The sequence below is a fragment of the Palaemon carinicauda genome, chromosome 19, assembly GCF_036898095.1.
Source record: "Palaemon carinicauda isolate YSFRI2023 chromosome 19, ASM3689809v2, whole genome shotgun sequence".
NCBI lineage: Eukaryota > Metazoa > Arthropoda > Malacostraca > Decapoda > Palaemonidae > Palaemon > Palaemon carinicauda.
The window spans coordinates 128,446,411-128,460,612 of NC_090743.1; the positions used below are offsets into that span (position 1 = coordinate 128,446,411).

A 14,202-nucleotide genomic window follows, 5' to 3' on the forward strand; every position below is an offset into this window, starting at 1 on the left:
ACCCCACCTACATCCCTAAAATACCCATAACAGACACCGCCCCCCCCCCAACACATTAATTCCCCTTCTCTTCCCTTCCCTTCCCTTCTCCAGCTTTCATCCTCAACAAAAAGAGGCCCTAAAATGAAACAGAATCCTCTTTTCCTTGATTTAATGAAACATCCGATCACTCACATGAATGAGCTTCTTTTCTTTACACACACACTAAGACGACACGACAGGAGGCATGAATGAATGGGCGAGGGGTTTGTGTATTTATTTGTACGTTTGCGAGCAGGTTTACGAGTAACGGGGACAGAGTACAGGGACCTGTTGTGAAATTTTCTTTGCTTTAATAGTATGCGTTTCCTTCGTCAATTGTGTCATCAATCGTTTCTTTATTTCCTTATTTCCTTTCCTCACTGGGCTATTTCTCCCTGTTCAAGCCCTCGGGCTTATAGCATCTTGCTTTTTCAACTAGGGTTGTAGATTAGCTAGTAATAAAAATAATAATAATAATAATAATAATAATAATAATAATATCATCATCATTTATAAACCACTGTTGATGTGCAAAATGAGTTATATTATTGTATTATTATTACTATTCCTAAATATGATACTTTTTTAGGGTCAGTTTTGACAACTATGAAATGTTTGAATCTCACATGAGTATACTGTCTGAATAAATAGTAATTTCTTGACACGATTCACTGAATAAATTTTCCGAGGTAAAATATACGCATATGTATCCATTCAGTATGATAAATTTAGGAAAAAACGTACAAAACATTGACAAAAACAAAATATTTTAGCTTCATTCCTGAATCTAAAAAAAAAATTAAAATCAAAGATCTTAGGGAAAATATTACACTGAAAAGAACCACTTAGTAGGTAATATAATTCGGGCACATTTTTCAATATTAAACTTACCCGATAATCATGTAGCTGTCAACTCCGTTGCCCGACAGAATTCTATGGAGGGATACGCCAGCTATCACAATACTAGAAGGGGGTGTACTTACCAGCGCCACCTGTGGCCAGGTACTCAAGTACTTCTTGTTGACACCTCCTCAATTATTCCTCTGTCGTGCTTCCGGCAAGACGTTCTGGGATACGCTTATGATCTTCGAGTTTGTTCACGGCTAATTGGTGAAGTATTCTCTCAGATTTCGGCTGTCGCATTACTGGAAACCTTCTTATATTAGCTAGATAGCTTTTATATAGTCCTGATTAACGGTTAACGATCTTTTGCTTGATTTTGGAAACCCCTTTGGCTAACTCTTTGGATTCAAGATGTCTGACATTTCGCAAGCCCCCTCCCATAGACGATGTAGGTCTTGCAATAGGCGTATTCCGAAGGCCTCGGTAGATCCTCACACCGCTTGTTCTGACTGTAGGGACAGGCCCTGTCAGTTAGAAAATCGATGTGAGGAATGCGCCGGACTTTCGGAACTGGAATTTGTCCGTCTTTTAAAATATTCATCTAAGTTAGAGAGAGGTAGAGTTAGGAGGAGTTCTTCTCACTCTTCACTGTTTTCCTCACCTCATGATCCCCTACCTTTTCCTACCCCTGTAGTGGCTACCCCCGAACCTACTGTTTGCCCTCCGCCTGATATGTCTGTTGTTTTGCGTGCTATTCAGGCCTTAGGCGATAAAGTAGAGTCAGTGGTAAGTGACCATAAGTCTCTGATGGCCGAAGTCAAGGAACTTAAGGTCAAGAGTGCAGTGGGTGGAGTTAGTGCCAGTGCTGTGACGATTGCTAGTGTCAGTGCAGTGCCAAGTGCTAGTGTCAGTGCCAGTGTGGTGCGTGAGGATACTTCTGTGCGAGCCAGTCGTCCTCCCAGTCCGGGACCTCTTGCAAGCTCCCAAGCCCAGGGGAGAAGCAATGTCAAAGGGCATAAGGGTTCGGCAGGCCTTGTTAGGCGCACAGAAGTATCCTCGGTGGTTGCGGGCGTGTCTTCCAAAGACCGTCACTCCCACCCGCAGACGATTGAGCCCGTCTTTTTCTCGTCCGCTGATCATCTGTCAGGGAAGAAACGTTGGTCTCAGGTCTCGAGACCACTTAAACGCAGAGTCCAGTCCGCGAGTGCTCAGCCAGGTTGCAGTCATTGGCTCAGCTCTGACTCGCCGCAGTCATCTGTCGACTGCACTCCGCCCAAGAGGAGTAAGGTTCTGCCACAACAGAGCTCGACTGTTAAGGCTTTACCTCAGCCTACTGTAGTTTCTGCCGATCCTAAGTGGACTCTACTACAGTCCATGCAAGCACAGCTTTCGGACTTGATGCGTGAGTGTCGGGCTGAGAGTGTTGCACCTCCGCCTCCGCCTACACTCCCTCCGCCTGCGCTCGCTCCGCCTGCGCTCGCTCCGCCTGCGCTTGCTCCGCCTGATCGCAGTACCACCTGCCAGGCGTACGATGTTGAGCCACGGTCTGAGTTTGCTGTTCCCAGTGGTGTTCAGCCTCCGCCTTCTTTAAGGCAACCTTTGCTATGGGATCAGGAGGATTATACCTCTCTTCCTCCGCCTCCCTTTGCTGCTCCACCAGTGGTGCAACTCTTGGCTGAGGTACAACAACCTCTCCCGTCCATGAGTCAGTCTCCTCAGCTCTCGCTGCAGCGAGCTCAACCATCCACAAGGCAAGCTCCACTACACCTTGGCCTTGCGCCTCAGGAGCCTCAGTTTGCGAGACATTTACCTTGTTCTGCGCAGCCTCAACCTCATCACGCTCCGCTCACACCACAGGAACAGGAACTTGCTACTCCGCTTCCACCAACCGCTCAGCAAGCGCAATCCTTGGGTTCAACCACTCATGCTAGGAGTCAGCCTCCTCCACCCTTGCGCCTTCCTTCTGCTTCGTCTGTTATTCAGCCTTTGCAGTCTGAGCCTCAGGTTCTCCCTCAACAGTTACTTGAAGAGGAAACCACTACTATTGTTCCTACTCGTTCTGACTCTGCTGTTCAGCATTCTTGTCCGATATCTTCGCTACACTCTGGTGATGAGGCGTCTGATGATGAGGAGGCACACCTGGATCCCTCGTCAGACGTGGATGAATCCAAGCCTTCTCCACAGTCTATTGACTTTCGTAAGGTCTTGGTTCTGCTTAGGGAGGTTTACCCAGACCACTTTGTCTCTGCTATTCCCCGCTCTCCGCCATCTGAGTTTTCGCTGGGCATACAACAAGCTAAGTCCTCCTATACTAAGCTAGTCCTAGCAAGGTCCTCTAAGAGAGCATTAAGGATCTTAGGGGAGTGGCTGCAGTCTAAGCAACACCTTGGCAAAACTTCTTTCATGTTCCCGCCGACTAAGCTCACTTCGAAAGCGAGCGTTTGGTATGCCACAGGAGAAGCACCAGGCTTGGGAGTACCTGCCTCTGCCCAGGCTGACTTCTCAAGTCTGGTGGACTCGCCTCGGAGAACTGCTATGAGGCGCTCTAAGGTTTGCTGGACCTTCTCAGACCTTGATCACTTTCTGAAAGGACTGTTTAGAGCATTTGAGATGTTCAACTTTCTTGACTGGTGCCTGGGGGCCCTCAGCAAGAAGACCTCTCCTGCGGACAAGGATTCTGCCATGCTATTAATGTCCTGCATGGATAAGGCCATTAGGGATGGATCTGGTGAGCTTGCGTCGATGTTTGTATCAGGGGTTTTGAAGAAAAGGGAACAGCTGTGTACTTTCCTTTCCTCCAGCATTACACCTTGCCAAAGGTCACAACTCCTTTTTGCTCCGCTCTCGAAGTTCCTCTTCCCTGAAGAGCTGGTTAAGGACTTGTCTGCTGCCCTGATACAAAAGGACACACACGATCTTGTAGCCTCATCGGCTCGTAAGTCTAAGGTTACTACCTCAGTCCCCAAGACTTATCGCTCACCAGTGGCTGATACCCCTGCTACGAGGTTCATACCGCCCTTTCGTGGTAGAGCCCCCAGCCGAGGAAGCTCCCGTCCAGACTCTTACAGGAGCAAGTCCAGGAAAGGCTCCAGGACATCTAAAGGTAAAAACTGACTCTCCGCATCTCCAGACAGCAGTAGGAGCCAGACTCAAGATCTTCTGGCGAGCCTGGGAGAAGAGAGGTGCAGACGCCCAGTCTGTCAGTTGGCTGAGGAACGGTTACAGGATTCCATTCTGCCTCAAACCACCTCTGACCACATCGCCCATCAACCTCTCTCCCAACTACAAAGAAGAGGACAAGAGGCTAGCATTGCACCAGGAGGTGTCGCTACTTGTGCAGAAGAAGGCAGTGGTTATAGTCCGGGACCATCAATCCCCGGGCTTCTACAACCGTCTCTTTCTTGTGGCCAAGAAGACAGGAGGTTGGAGACCGGTGCTGGACGTCAGCGCGCTCAACGCGTATGTCACCAAGCAGACGTTCACGATGGAGACGACGAAGTCGGTCTTAGCAGCGGTCAGGCAGGAGGACTGGATGGTCTCGTTGGACTTGAAAGATGCCTACTTTCACGTTCCTATTCATCCAGACTCCCAACCTTTCCTGAGATTCGTTTTCGGAAAGGTTGTCTACCAATTCCAAGCCCTGTGTTTTGGCCTAAGCACAGCTCCTATGGTCTTTACTCATCTGATGAGGAATATAGCAAAATTCCTACACTTATCGGACATCAGAGCCTCCCTCTACTTAGACGACTGGCTGTTGAGAGCCTCCACGAGTCGTCGCTGTCTGGAGAATCTCAGTTGGACTTTAGACTTAATCAGAGAACTGGGTCTATTAGTCAACATAGAAAAGTCTCAACTCATTCCCTCCCAATCCATTGTGTACCTGGGAATGGAGATTCGGAGTCAGGATTTTCGGGCTTTTCCTTCGGCCCCCAGGATAAGCCAAGCCCTAGAGTGCATCATGAGCATGCTGAAGAGGAGCAGTTGCTCGGTGAGACAGTGGATGAGTCTCACAGGGACCCTTTCATCACTGGCCCTGTTCGTCGAGCTAGGGAGACTCCACCTCCGCCCTCTTCAATTCCATCTTGCAGCTCATTGGGACAAGGGTTCGACTCTCGAAGCAGTCTCTATCCCAATCACCCAAGAGATGAAGACCACTCTCCTGTGGTGGAAGCACAACCTCCTTCTCAGGGAGGGTCTATCGTTGGCTATTCAGACCCCCAATCTTCATCTCTTCTCAGATGCATCGGACTCGGGCTGGGGTGCGACCTTGAACGGACGGGAATGCTCGGGAACGTGGAACGAAGAACAGGGATTACTCCACATCAACTGCAAGGAGCTACTAGCAGTTCATTTAGCCCTGTTGAACTTCAAGTCCCTCCTGCTAGGCAAAGTGGTGGAGGTGAACTCAGACAATACCACAGCCTTGGCTTACATCTCCAAGCAAGGAGGGACCCATTCGAGGAGCCTATACGAGATCGCAAGGGACCTCCTCATTTGGTCAAGAGGTCTAAACCTCACTCTGGTCACGAGGTTCATTCAGGGCGATATGAACGTCTCAGCAGATCGCCTAAGCAGAAGGAATCAGGTCATTCCCACGGAATGGACCCTCCACAAGAGTGTGTGCAACAGACTTTGGACCTTGTGGGGTCAACCTACCATAGATCTGTTTGCCACCTCCATAACCAAGAGACTTCCGCTGTACTGTTCCCCTGTTCCAGACCCTGCAGCAGTTCATGTGGATGCTTTTCTACTGAACTGGTCCCATCTCGACCTGTACGCATTCCCACCGTTCAAGATAATAAACAAAGTTCTGCAGAAATTCCTCTCGCACGAAGGGACACGGCTGACGCTGGTTGCTCCCCTTTGGCCTGCAAGAGAATGGTTCACAGAGGTACTTCAATGGCTAGTCGACATCCCCAGGACTCTACCTCTAAGAGTGGACCTTCTACGTCAACCTCACGTAGACAGGTTGCACCCAAACCTCCACGCTCTTCGGCTGACTGCCTTCAGACTGTCGAAAGATTCGCTAGAGCTAGAGGCTTTTCGAAGGAGGCAGCCAGTGCGATTGCCAGAGCGAGAAGGGTTTCCACTCGTAGAGTCTACCAGTCTAAGTGGGAGGTCTTCCGAAGCTGGTGTAGAGCCAATTCAATATCCTCTACCAATACCTCTGTGACCCAAATAGCTGACTTCCTTCTACATCTTAGGAATGAGAGATCCCTTTCAGCCCCTACAATTAAAGGGTATAGGAGTATGTTGGCTTCAGTTCTCCGCCACAGAGGTTTGGACCTTTCTTCCAACAAGGACCTTCAAGACATTCTTAAGTCTTTTGAGACGTCTAAAGAGCGTCGTCTATCCACTCCAGGCTGGAATCTAGACGTAGTCTTAAGGTTCCTTATGTCACCTAGGTTCGAACCTCTCCAGTCAGCTTCCTTCAAGGACCTTACCCTCAAGACTCTCTTTCTCGTCTGCCTTGCAACAGCTAAGAGAGTCAGTGAGGTTCATGCCTTCAGCAAGAACATTGGTTTCACGACCGAATCTGCAACATGTTCTTTTCAGCTTGGATTCCTAGCAAAGAACGAACTTCCTTCACGTCCTTGGCCTAGATCGTTTGAAATACCTAGCCTCTCCAACATGGTAGGTAACGAACTAGAGAGAGTTCTTTGCCCTGTCAGAGCTCTCAAATTTTATCTTAAGAGGTCTAAACCTCTTCGAGGACAGTCAGAAGCCTTATGGTGTGCCATCAAGAAACCTTCGAGGCCCATGTCCAAGAATGGGGTTTCATATTATATAAGGCTTCTGATTAGAGAAGCCCACTCTCACTTAAAGGAGGAAGACCTTGCATTGCTGAAGGTAAGGACCCACGAAGTAAGAGCCGTAGCTACTTCGATGGCCTTTAATAAAAACCGTTCTCTGCAGAGCATAATGGATGCAACCTATTGGAGGAGCAAGTCAGTGTTTGCATCATTTTATCTGAAAGATGTCCAGTCTCTTTACGAGAACTGCTACACCCTGGGACCATTCGTAGCAGCGAGTGCAGTAGTAGGTGAGGGCTCAGCCACTACATTCCCTTAATCCCATAACCTTTTTTAACCTTTCTCTTGAATGCTTTTATTGTTGTTTTTATGGTTGTTACGGTAGGCTAAGAAGCCTTCCGCATCCTTTTGATTTGGCGGGTGGTCTATTCATTCTTGAGAAGCGCCTGGGTTAGAGGTTTTGTAGAGGTCCTTTAGTAGGGGTTGCAACCCCATATACTTTGGCACCTTTGGGTTGATTCAGCCTCCAAGAGGAACGCTGCGCTCAGTAAGGAAGACGAACTTAAAAAAGAGGCAGAGTAACGGTTCAATTCGACTTCCTTACCAGGTACTTATTATTTCATTGTTATTTGAGATAACTGTTATATGAAATATGGGATACTTAGCTATCCTTTAATCTTGTACACTGGTTTTCACCCACCCCCCTGGGTGTGAATCAGCTACATGATTATCGGGTAAGTTTAATATTGAAAAATGTTATTTTTATTAGTAAAATAAATTTTTGAATGTACTTACCCGATAATCATGATTTAATCGACCCTCCCTTCCTCCCCAGAGAACCAGTGGACCGAGGAATAATTGAGGAGGTGTCAACAAGAAGTACTTGAGTACCTGGCCACAGGTGGCGCTGGTAAGTACACCCCCTTCTAGTATTGTGATAGCTGGCGTATCCCTCCATAGAATTCTGTCGGGCAACGGAGTTGACAGCTACATGATTATCGGGTAAGTACATTCAAAAATTTATTTTACTAATAAAAATAACATTTTTTAAGATTTCTACACGCGAGAGAACTATTTGCTTGGTTTTTGCAAATATGATCATATCAAATTTGTTTTGCTATGAGTGATGAAAACCTTATTTATATCAAGGAACTGTAACCAAATCATGAATGAGGACACCCTTCAAAATACAATTCCCTCTGTGTAATTGAATACCCCTTAGTGACCCAAGCTTTCCCACCAGTGGTCTAGTTGCAAAACTTTTATTATTATTATTATTATTATTATTATTATTATTATTATTATTATTTCTTGCTAAGCTACAACCCCAGTTGGAAAAGCAGAATGCTATAAGCCCAAGGGCCCCAACAGAGAAAATAACCCAGTGAGGAAAGGAAAGAGGAAAAATAAAATATTTTAAGAACACAAACATTAAAATATTTCCAATATAAACTATAAACATTTTTACAAAATAAGAGGAAGAGAAATTAGACAGAATAGTGCGCCGGAGTGTACCCTCAAGCAAAAGAACTCTAACCCAAGACAGTGGAAGACCATGGTACAGAGGCTACGGCACTACCCAAGACTAGAGAACAATGGTTTGATTTTGGAGTGTCCTTCTCCTAGAAGAGCTGCTTACCATAGAGAAAGAGTCTCTTCTACCCTTACCAAGAGGAAAGTAGCCAATGAACAATTACAGTGTAGTTAAAACCTTGAGCAAAGAACGGAGTACTTATTTCCTTGTTACAAAAGTATGGAACTACATCGCCAACTCCATTTCCCCGACTCCATATCAGTATTGTGTTGCTTTACTACAAAGTGTCCATCATTTCATCTATAAATGCATTGTTCTACATCACAGATTTCATTAATGCTCTATCTAAAAACTTTCCAATTCTCTTTCCAGTAAACCCTTATCGCAGTATCATTTTCAGACAGCAAAACTTGAAGTATGCATTCTACGTTCTATGCAATGCATAAATAGTAGAAATATATTCGAATAAAGATGTTCTGATGATTCCACTGGTTTTAAAAATATTTGGTTCTACCAAAATGAAGTAAATTACAAATAACTGTAAAACTTACATCACTTTGCAAAACTTTGATACTGACAGATATTTAGGCATAAGATGCCAAATCACTTTGTGGTTAGAATTACGAAGTTTTGTGCATACACAGAATACAGTATAAATAAATCACAGACAATGTAATAATAATCTCCCTTTCCATGATCAACAAAATGTTAAAACAATTCTATGAAAAATACTTATCATTGCTGGCAAATTGACCATGCATCACTCTTCATCATGAGTAAAATTATTATAAATTAATAATTACTTGAGGTATAATGGATTCCTAAAGTACTTAATGTATTTTTACCAACATTTTAACCCAAGTTATCTAACTAAACCATTAAATCTCTCATTGAAATTGAATTATTAATGTTAAATACTAAGAATCTTGCCAGCAATGATAAGAACTAAATGCATAACACTCACTCGCAGTGTAGCCGAACTCATCTTCCTCTTCTTGGTCACTCTGCCTTTCGGCTTTGGATCGTCTCACAGCGCCAGCACTAGCACGATCAATCTACAGATGGATCGAGTTAAGAATTAGCCAAAGAAAACATAAAAGTAAGTATTGCTCAAGGGCATTTACATATCTCTAAGGCTGACTAAGGTGAAACCTATGGCCCAGCAAGAGTAGGGGACTACTAAAATCTAGGGCCTATGCAACTTTTTTTCTTCAATCTATGGATTACTTAGTTCATTTTTAATTTCATTGTAAAAAATTGTACTAAAGAGGAGTCAGTAAGTTGCTGGGGGAGGGGGGGTGTCGAGGGGCCCAAAAGGAAGCTCGAAGCATCAAGGCACTGCCATGGGTTAATACAGCACTGCACAAGGGGCAATGTACAGCACAACACTTTATGGGAACACGCAGGTTTTCTCTTTTTGAACTTTCCTTTGCTGTATTAATTCTTAAGTATATACAACTTAGAACAGAGTTTTCATCACCTTCAGTTATAAAAAAGTAAGCAACTTGTTTAGATTGTTTCAAAATAAGATGGAACTAAAGTTAAGGAAGTGTACACAATAAATAAAATATTACAAACAATTTCAAGTCAGCGCTGCTTGAAGCACAACTAAATACAGTTATGATGGCAGAATAAACAGCAAAATGAAAAGAATCCTCACCTCTACACCCTTTTTGGTCTCAACTCGACCTTGTTCATAGTGAACATTGTCAAGATCATCATCAGAGTCTTCTGTGGTCTGCCTTCTGTTGAAAGGCTTATGTAGGTTGGCCTGGATCTCCTGCTTCTTGAGGTCGGGTATTCCCGGCTGGTAATGCACAGGTGCAAAATGAAGGGTATTAATGCTCGTCACATGGGAGGAGACATTTGAAATGTTTGCCTAAATGTATGTGGTGTATGTCTATCAACAGCTACATGTCTGCTTCATGTGTTGGGTATATCTTTTATGTGTTTCTCTGTAAAAGTACCTGTGTTAGGTAATCTGTGTTTACAGTATAAGTACTGCTTTATCATCTCCTGCTCACCTAGTATTCTCCCATCCCTAAAGCTCTAGTTCTTTGTTGCTTTCCTATACGATAACCACAAATCTCTAAAAGTGGTCGGCTAAAGTGGGATTAAGCAAGGAATTTAAAACTGCAATATAATTCTACGGTTATGACCAAGTTGATTCTGTAAAATCCATAGTTGAATCACAATGCAACAAAATAGCTGTTACCCTAGGAACACTTGAAATTCATAACAAATGAAATAATATGTTTAAATTCCCTGAGAATGGAGATGGAAAAGTCATAATGAGTAATCATTTAAGTTCTATTAAAGGCAAGTAATGAAAAATACAGAGTAATGAACATTTCCTCTACAGTTGACTGATTTGCACGAAGTGTTTTATTCAAGTTAATTTCATACAGATTCTAGAATAACTCTAGAATCTTACAAATAATGCAGTTATCAAAAGAATATGTAATTCCAATATAAAGTACAGTTTTACTCTACTCCTGATTTTCTGAACAAACATATTTTGTATGTGTTATCACTCAATATCTTTTGTGTATGTCTACAAGTATGGTGCTAACATTATCATGATGATGATACATGTATACAAATGATGATAAAATGTTTTTCAGAGATTATAAATTCTATTAATACAAAACATACAAGATTAGTAAAAATGACATCTAAAACTATATCAAAATTTTAACTAGAAAAACTTATTCCAAGAACTACATCAACATTAATATTTCCTTCATATTGGTGAAGTATCAAACTTTATATTCAAGAACTGAAATATAACTCTAAAAGACTTGAAACTACTGTGCATAGCAAAAAATTAATCACAAAATGCTCTATTCAAATCACTATATTCAGTAATATTCTCTTAATCATTATCAATCTGGTGAGTATGTTTCAGTGAATCATGCAAAATGTAAACAATATACAAAATCATACTGGACTCTACATAATAAAAATGGAAATGAAGCTGGAAAAATATATGAAAATCCTGAAATAAAAAGTAAATGATTAACACAAACTCATGGCACAGCAAAACTCAGAAAACAGGAAAGTAATGAAATAAAATCCAATACAAAAAGCTAAAAATCTTCTCCACAAAAATCATTATAAATCCTGCAACAAAAAACGTACAAAAATACATTTGGCAATTTAATGCAGCTCAATCAGAAATAGCAAAGACAAATCAAAACTGCATAATAATTTTCAAAAACCTTCAATTCAATTTGTATATTAAAAATACTTTCGTGTATTTGTACGTACAAAATATAAAATTTGTTTTATAAAGTTTGTTCTTTGCTGTACATTGATCCAGGCTACTGTATACAAATTATAGCAAATAAAAAAACAAGTGGGAGACCTTCTATCATTACAATTCATGGTTAAATAAATCATCCTGAATATGATAAAAAAAAAGCCAAAAATATAAAATCATAGAATAAAATGTAATACTGTATATATATATATATATATATATATATATATATATATATATATATATATATATATATGTATATATATATATATATATATATATATATATATATACATACACTGTATATATATACAGTATATATATATATATATATATATATATATATATATATATATATACATATATATTTATATATATATATTGTATGTCTGTATGTATATATATATATATATATATATATATATATATATATATATATATATATGTATATATATATATATATATATATATATATATATATATATATATATATATACTGTATATATATATATATATATATATATATATATATATATATATACACACTTCAAAACCTTCATCAGTTTAAAAATGGAACATTCACAATTTAAGTAGCTAGGATGCAAGACATAACATTATACAATACATAAAAATATAAATCTGTCAGACGATACTTATTTTCTGAAGACGTGGGTGTAGCTATGACATGACCAAATAAAAAAAACTGAATGAAACATCAGAGAAAATTAATAACAAATGAAAAACTATGACACAAGCAAATCAAGAAAAATGTGTTTAATAAAATTACAATTTCAAGCAAAACTGCTTCACAGAAAAATAAAGAATGTTGAGAACAAAAGCATTTCCTAATCATGGCAATCACATTTTTTTTACTACCAAATTCTTTACTGCACTACAGGTAGGACATGCTGGTCAGACCTGACTAAAAAAAAATCATACCATATGACCTATGCCTTGCAACTTGATGCAAATTATAATACCCAGAATATTGCTAAAATTTTATTCTTCAATAACATGATCTTCCTCAGTTTTCATTATATAAACATGAGATCTTTATTGTTTAGTTTAATGTTCAAGCGAAAGAACTCTCTTTATCATAAAGCAGCCATTAGCCAAAGCAGCATCAACAAAACTTTGCTAACCTTTCACCAATCCCTGACTAAAAGTTCAGTCCTTTACCTACGAGTAAAATCCTAAAGTGACTTTGTTTGCGTTACAAACGATTTTAAAACAAGGACGGATATTCCCAAATAACTATAAGTCACTACTGCTTGTATTAATCCCTCACAATATCAAACAGATTAAATCAAATTACTACAAAATGGATCGCAGACAATCACATCAGAATATTCCAAAAAAAAAATCCATGGCTATCATACAAACAATGAACAAAATATCAAGATTTCAAAATCCGTTTTCTTTATTTGCCTCCACCACCAACAAGTGCTTTACTTGATACTATTTAACCTTAATATTTATCTGATTGTTATTAATAAGGAATTTAAAAGGCACAAAATGAAAATTCTACTGGAAAGCATCATGATAATAATCAATCATCATTATTTTCAAGTTCCAAACCCATATCAAAACATTACATAAAATATTGTTGTCATACTCTATCCTTGGTAAAGAAATGTAATGTATCAAGGTTTGTTAAATCCTTTTCAATGAAAGTGCATTAAGGTAATTGCCGTCCCTAAAATGGTTGTACAGCTGCTTACTATATTCTGCCATGTCACCTAAACCTTATATGTCTCCCCTGAGATGTACAGTGGTTTTAAGAGTTTGATAGTTATCGAAAAGAATATACAAAAAAAAAAATTGTTCACCTAATAATATCATATCTGTAAATAACATCCACACATCTGCGACATTTAGTCACATGCGTGTACGCAAACTTATCAAAAGACAATACATTTTCTTCAGTATGTCACTTTTAAGATGAAAATTACCTACAAGAATTCTATAAAATATCAAGACAGCTATTTTGTATGACATTTGATATTCAAATGGTTGAAACATGAGAATAGAGTAATGTGTAATAATAAGAGTAATATTAGATGAATAAGCAAAAGTAACTATCATGTCACTGAACCGATTTCTATAATACTAATACTGAACTATTGCAGAATTTCCTAGCGTTGTTGTTTCTCTGATGATGCGAAAATTCGCAGGAATTGTTTTCAATACAAAAGAGCAAGTCTAGGAAAAACAAATTTACCCCAAAATGAGATTACAATAGTTGCAAAAATAAACGAATACTATTCGTCCTCAAAAACCCATCCCTTCAAAAGGTTCTGCTTTTTAGAGACAATCTACAATGAGTTAAAAATTTGTATCAAGTCTATACAGTATAAAGGATTCTTTAAACCCATTTCAATTCAGTAATACAATTGTTAACGAGAGAATTAATCATAAAATCTTGATTACTGTGCCTAAAATTTCTATTTGAAAATTTCACAATATGAAATGACATTTCAAAATTGGTTCTGTTTCGGAATAGCTGATCTCTTCATCATACAAATATCTTGTCTCCTTAACAATGTTGTGCTCCCTAGCAAATTTAAAACCCTATACAATAGGAATGCATGAAGTTGACCTTAAAAATTTTCATATATTTAAAATTACAGTAATGCTAAGCTCCTTGTCCATTGAAAAGGCAAGATGGGAATTTCAAAATATATTTTCAAGTCATGCATTATTCGGGAATTTTGTGATAAGTAATGAACTTTAACTTACTAAAAAAAATGAGGCAATAATTACCTAGAACTATCATAAGAAGGAGACAC

The 14,202-nt window shown here is 39.9% G+C and overlaps 1 protein-coding gene across 1 annotated transcript in view; it reads right to left on the minus strand.

Annotated features, from left to right (window-relative positions):
• LOC137659326 (uncharacterized) overlaps positions 1-14,202 on the minus strand; it is a 104,416-nt gene that overhangs the window by 11,077 nt on the left and 79,137 nt on the right. Inside the window, exons 13-14 of the mRNA XM_068394346.1 lie at positions 9,812-9,958; positions 9,116-9,206 (exon numbers count right to left, since the gene is read on the minus strand). Of these exons, the coding sequence (XP_068250447.1) occupies positions 9,116-9,206; positions 9,812-9,958 (238 nt within the window). The remainder of the gene's footprint in view (positions 1-9,115; positions 9,207-9,811; positions 9,959-14,202) is intronic.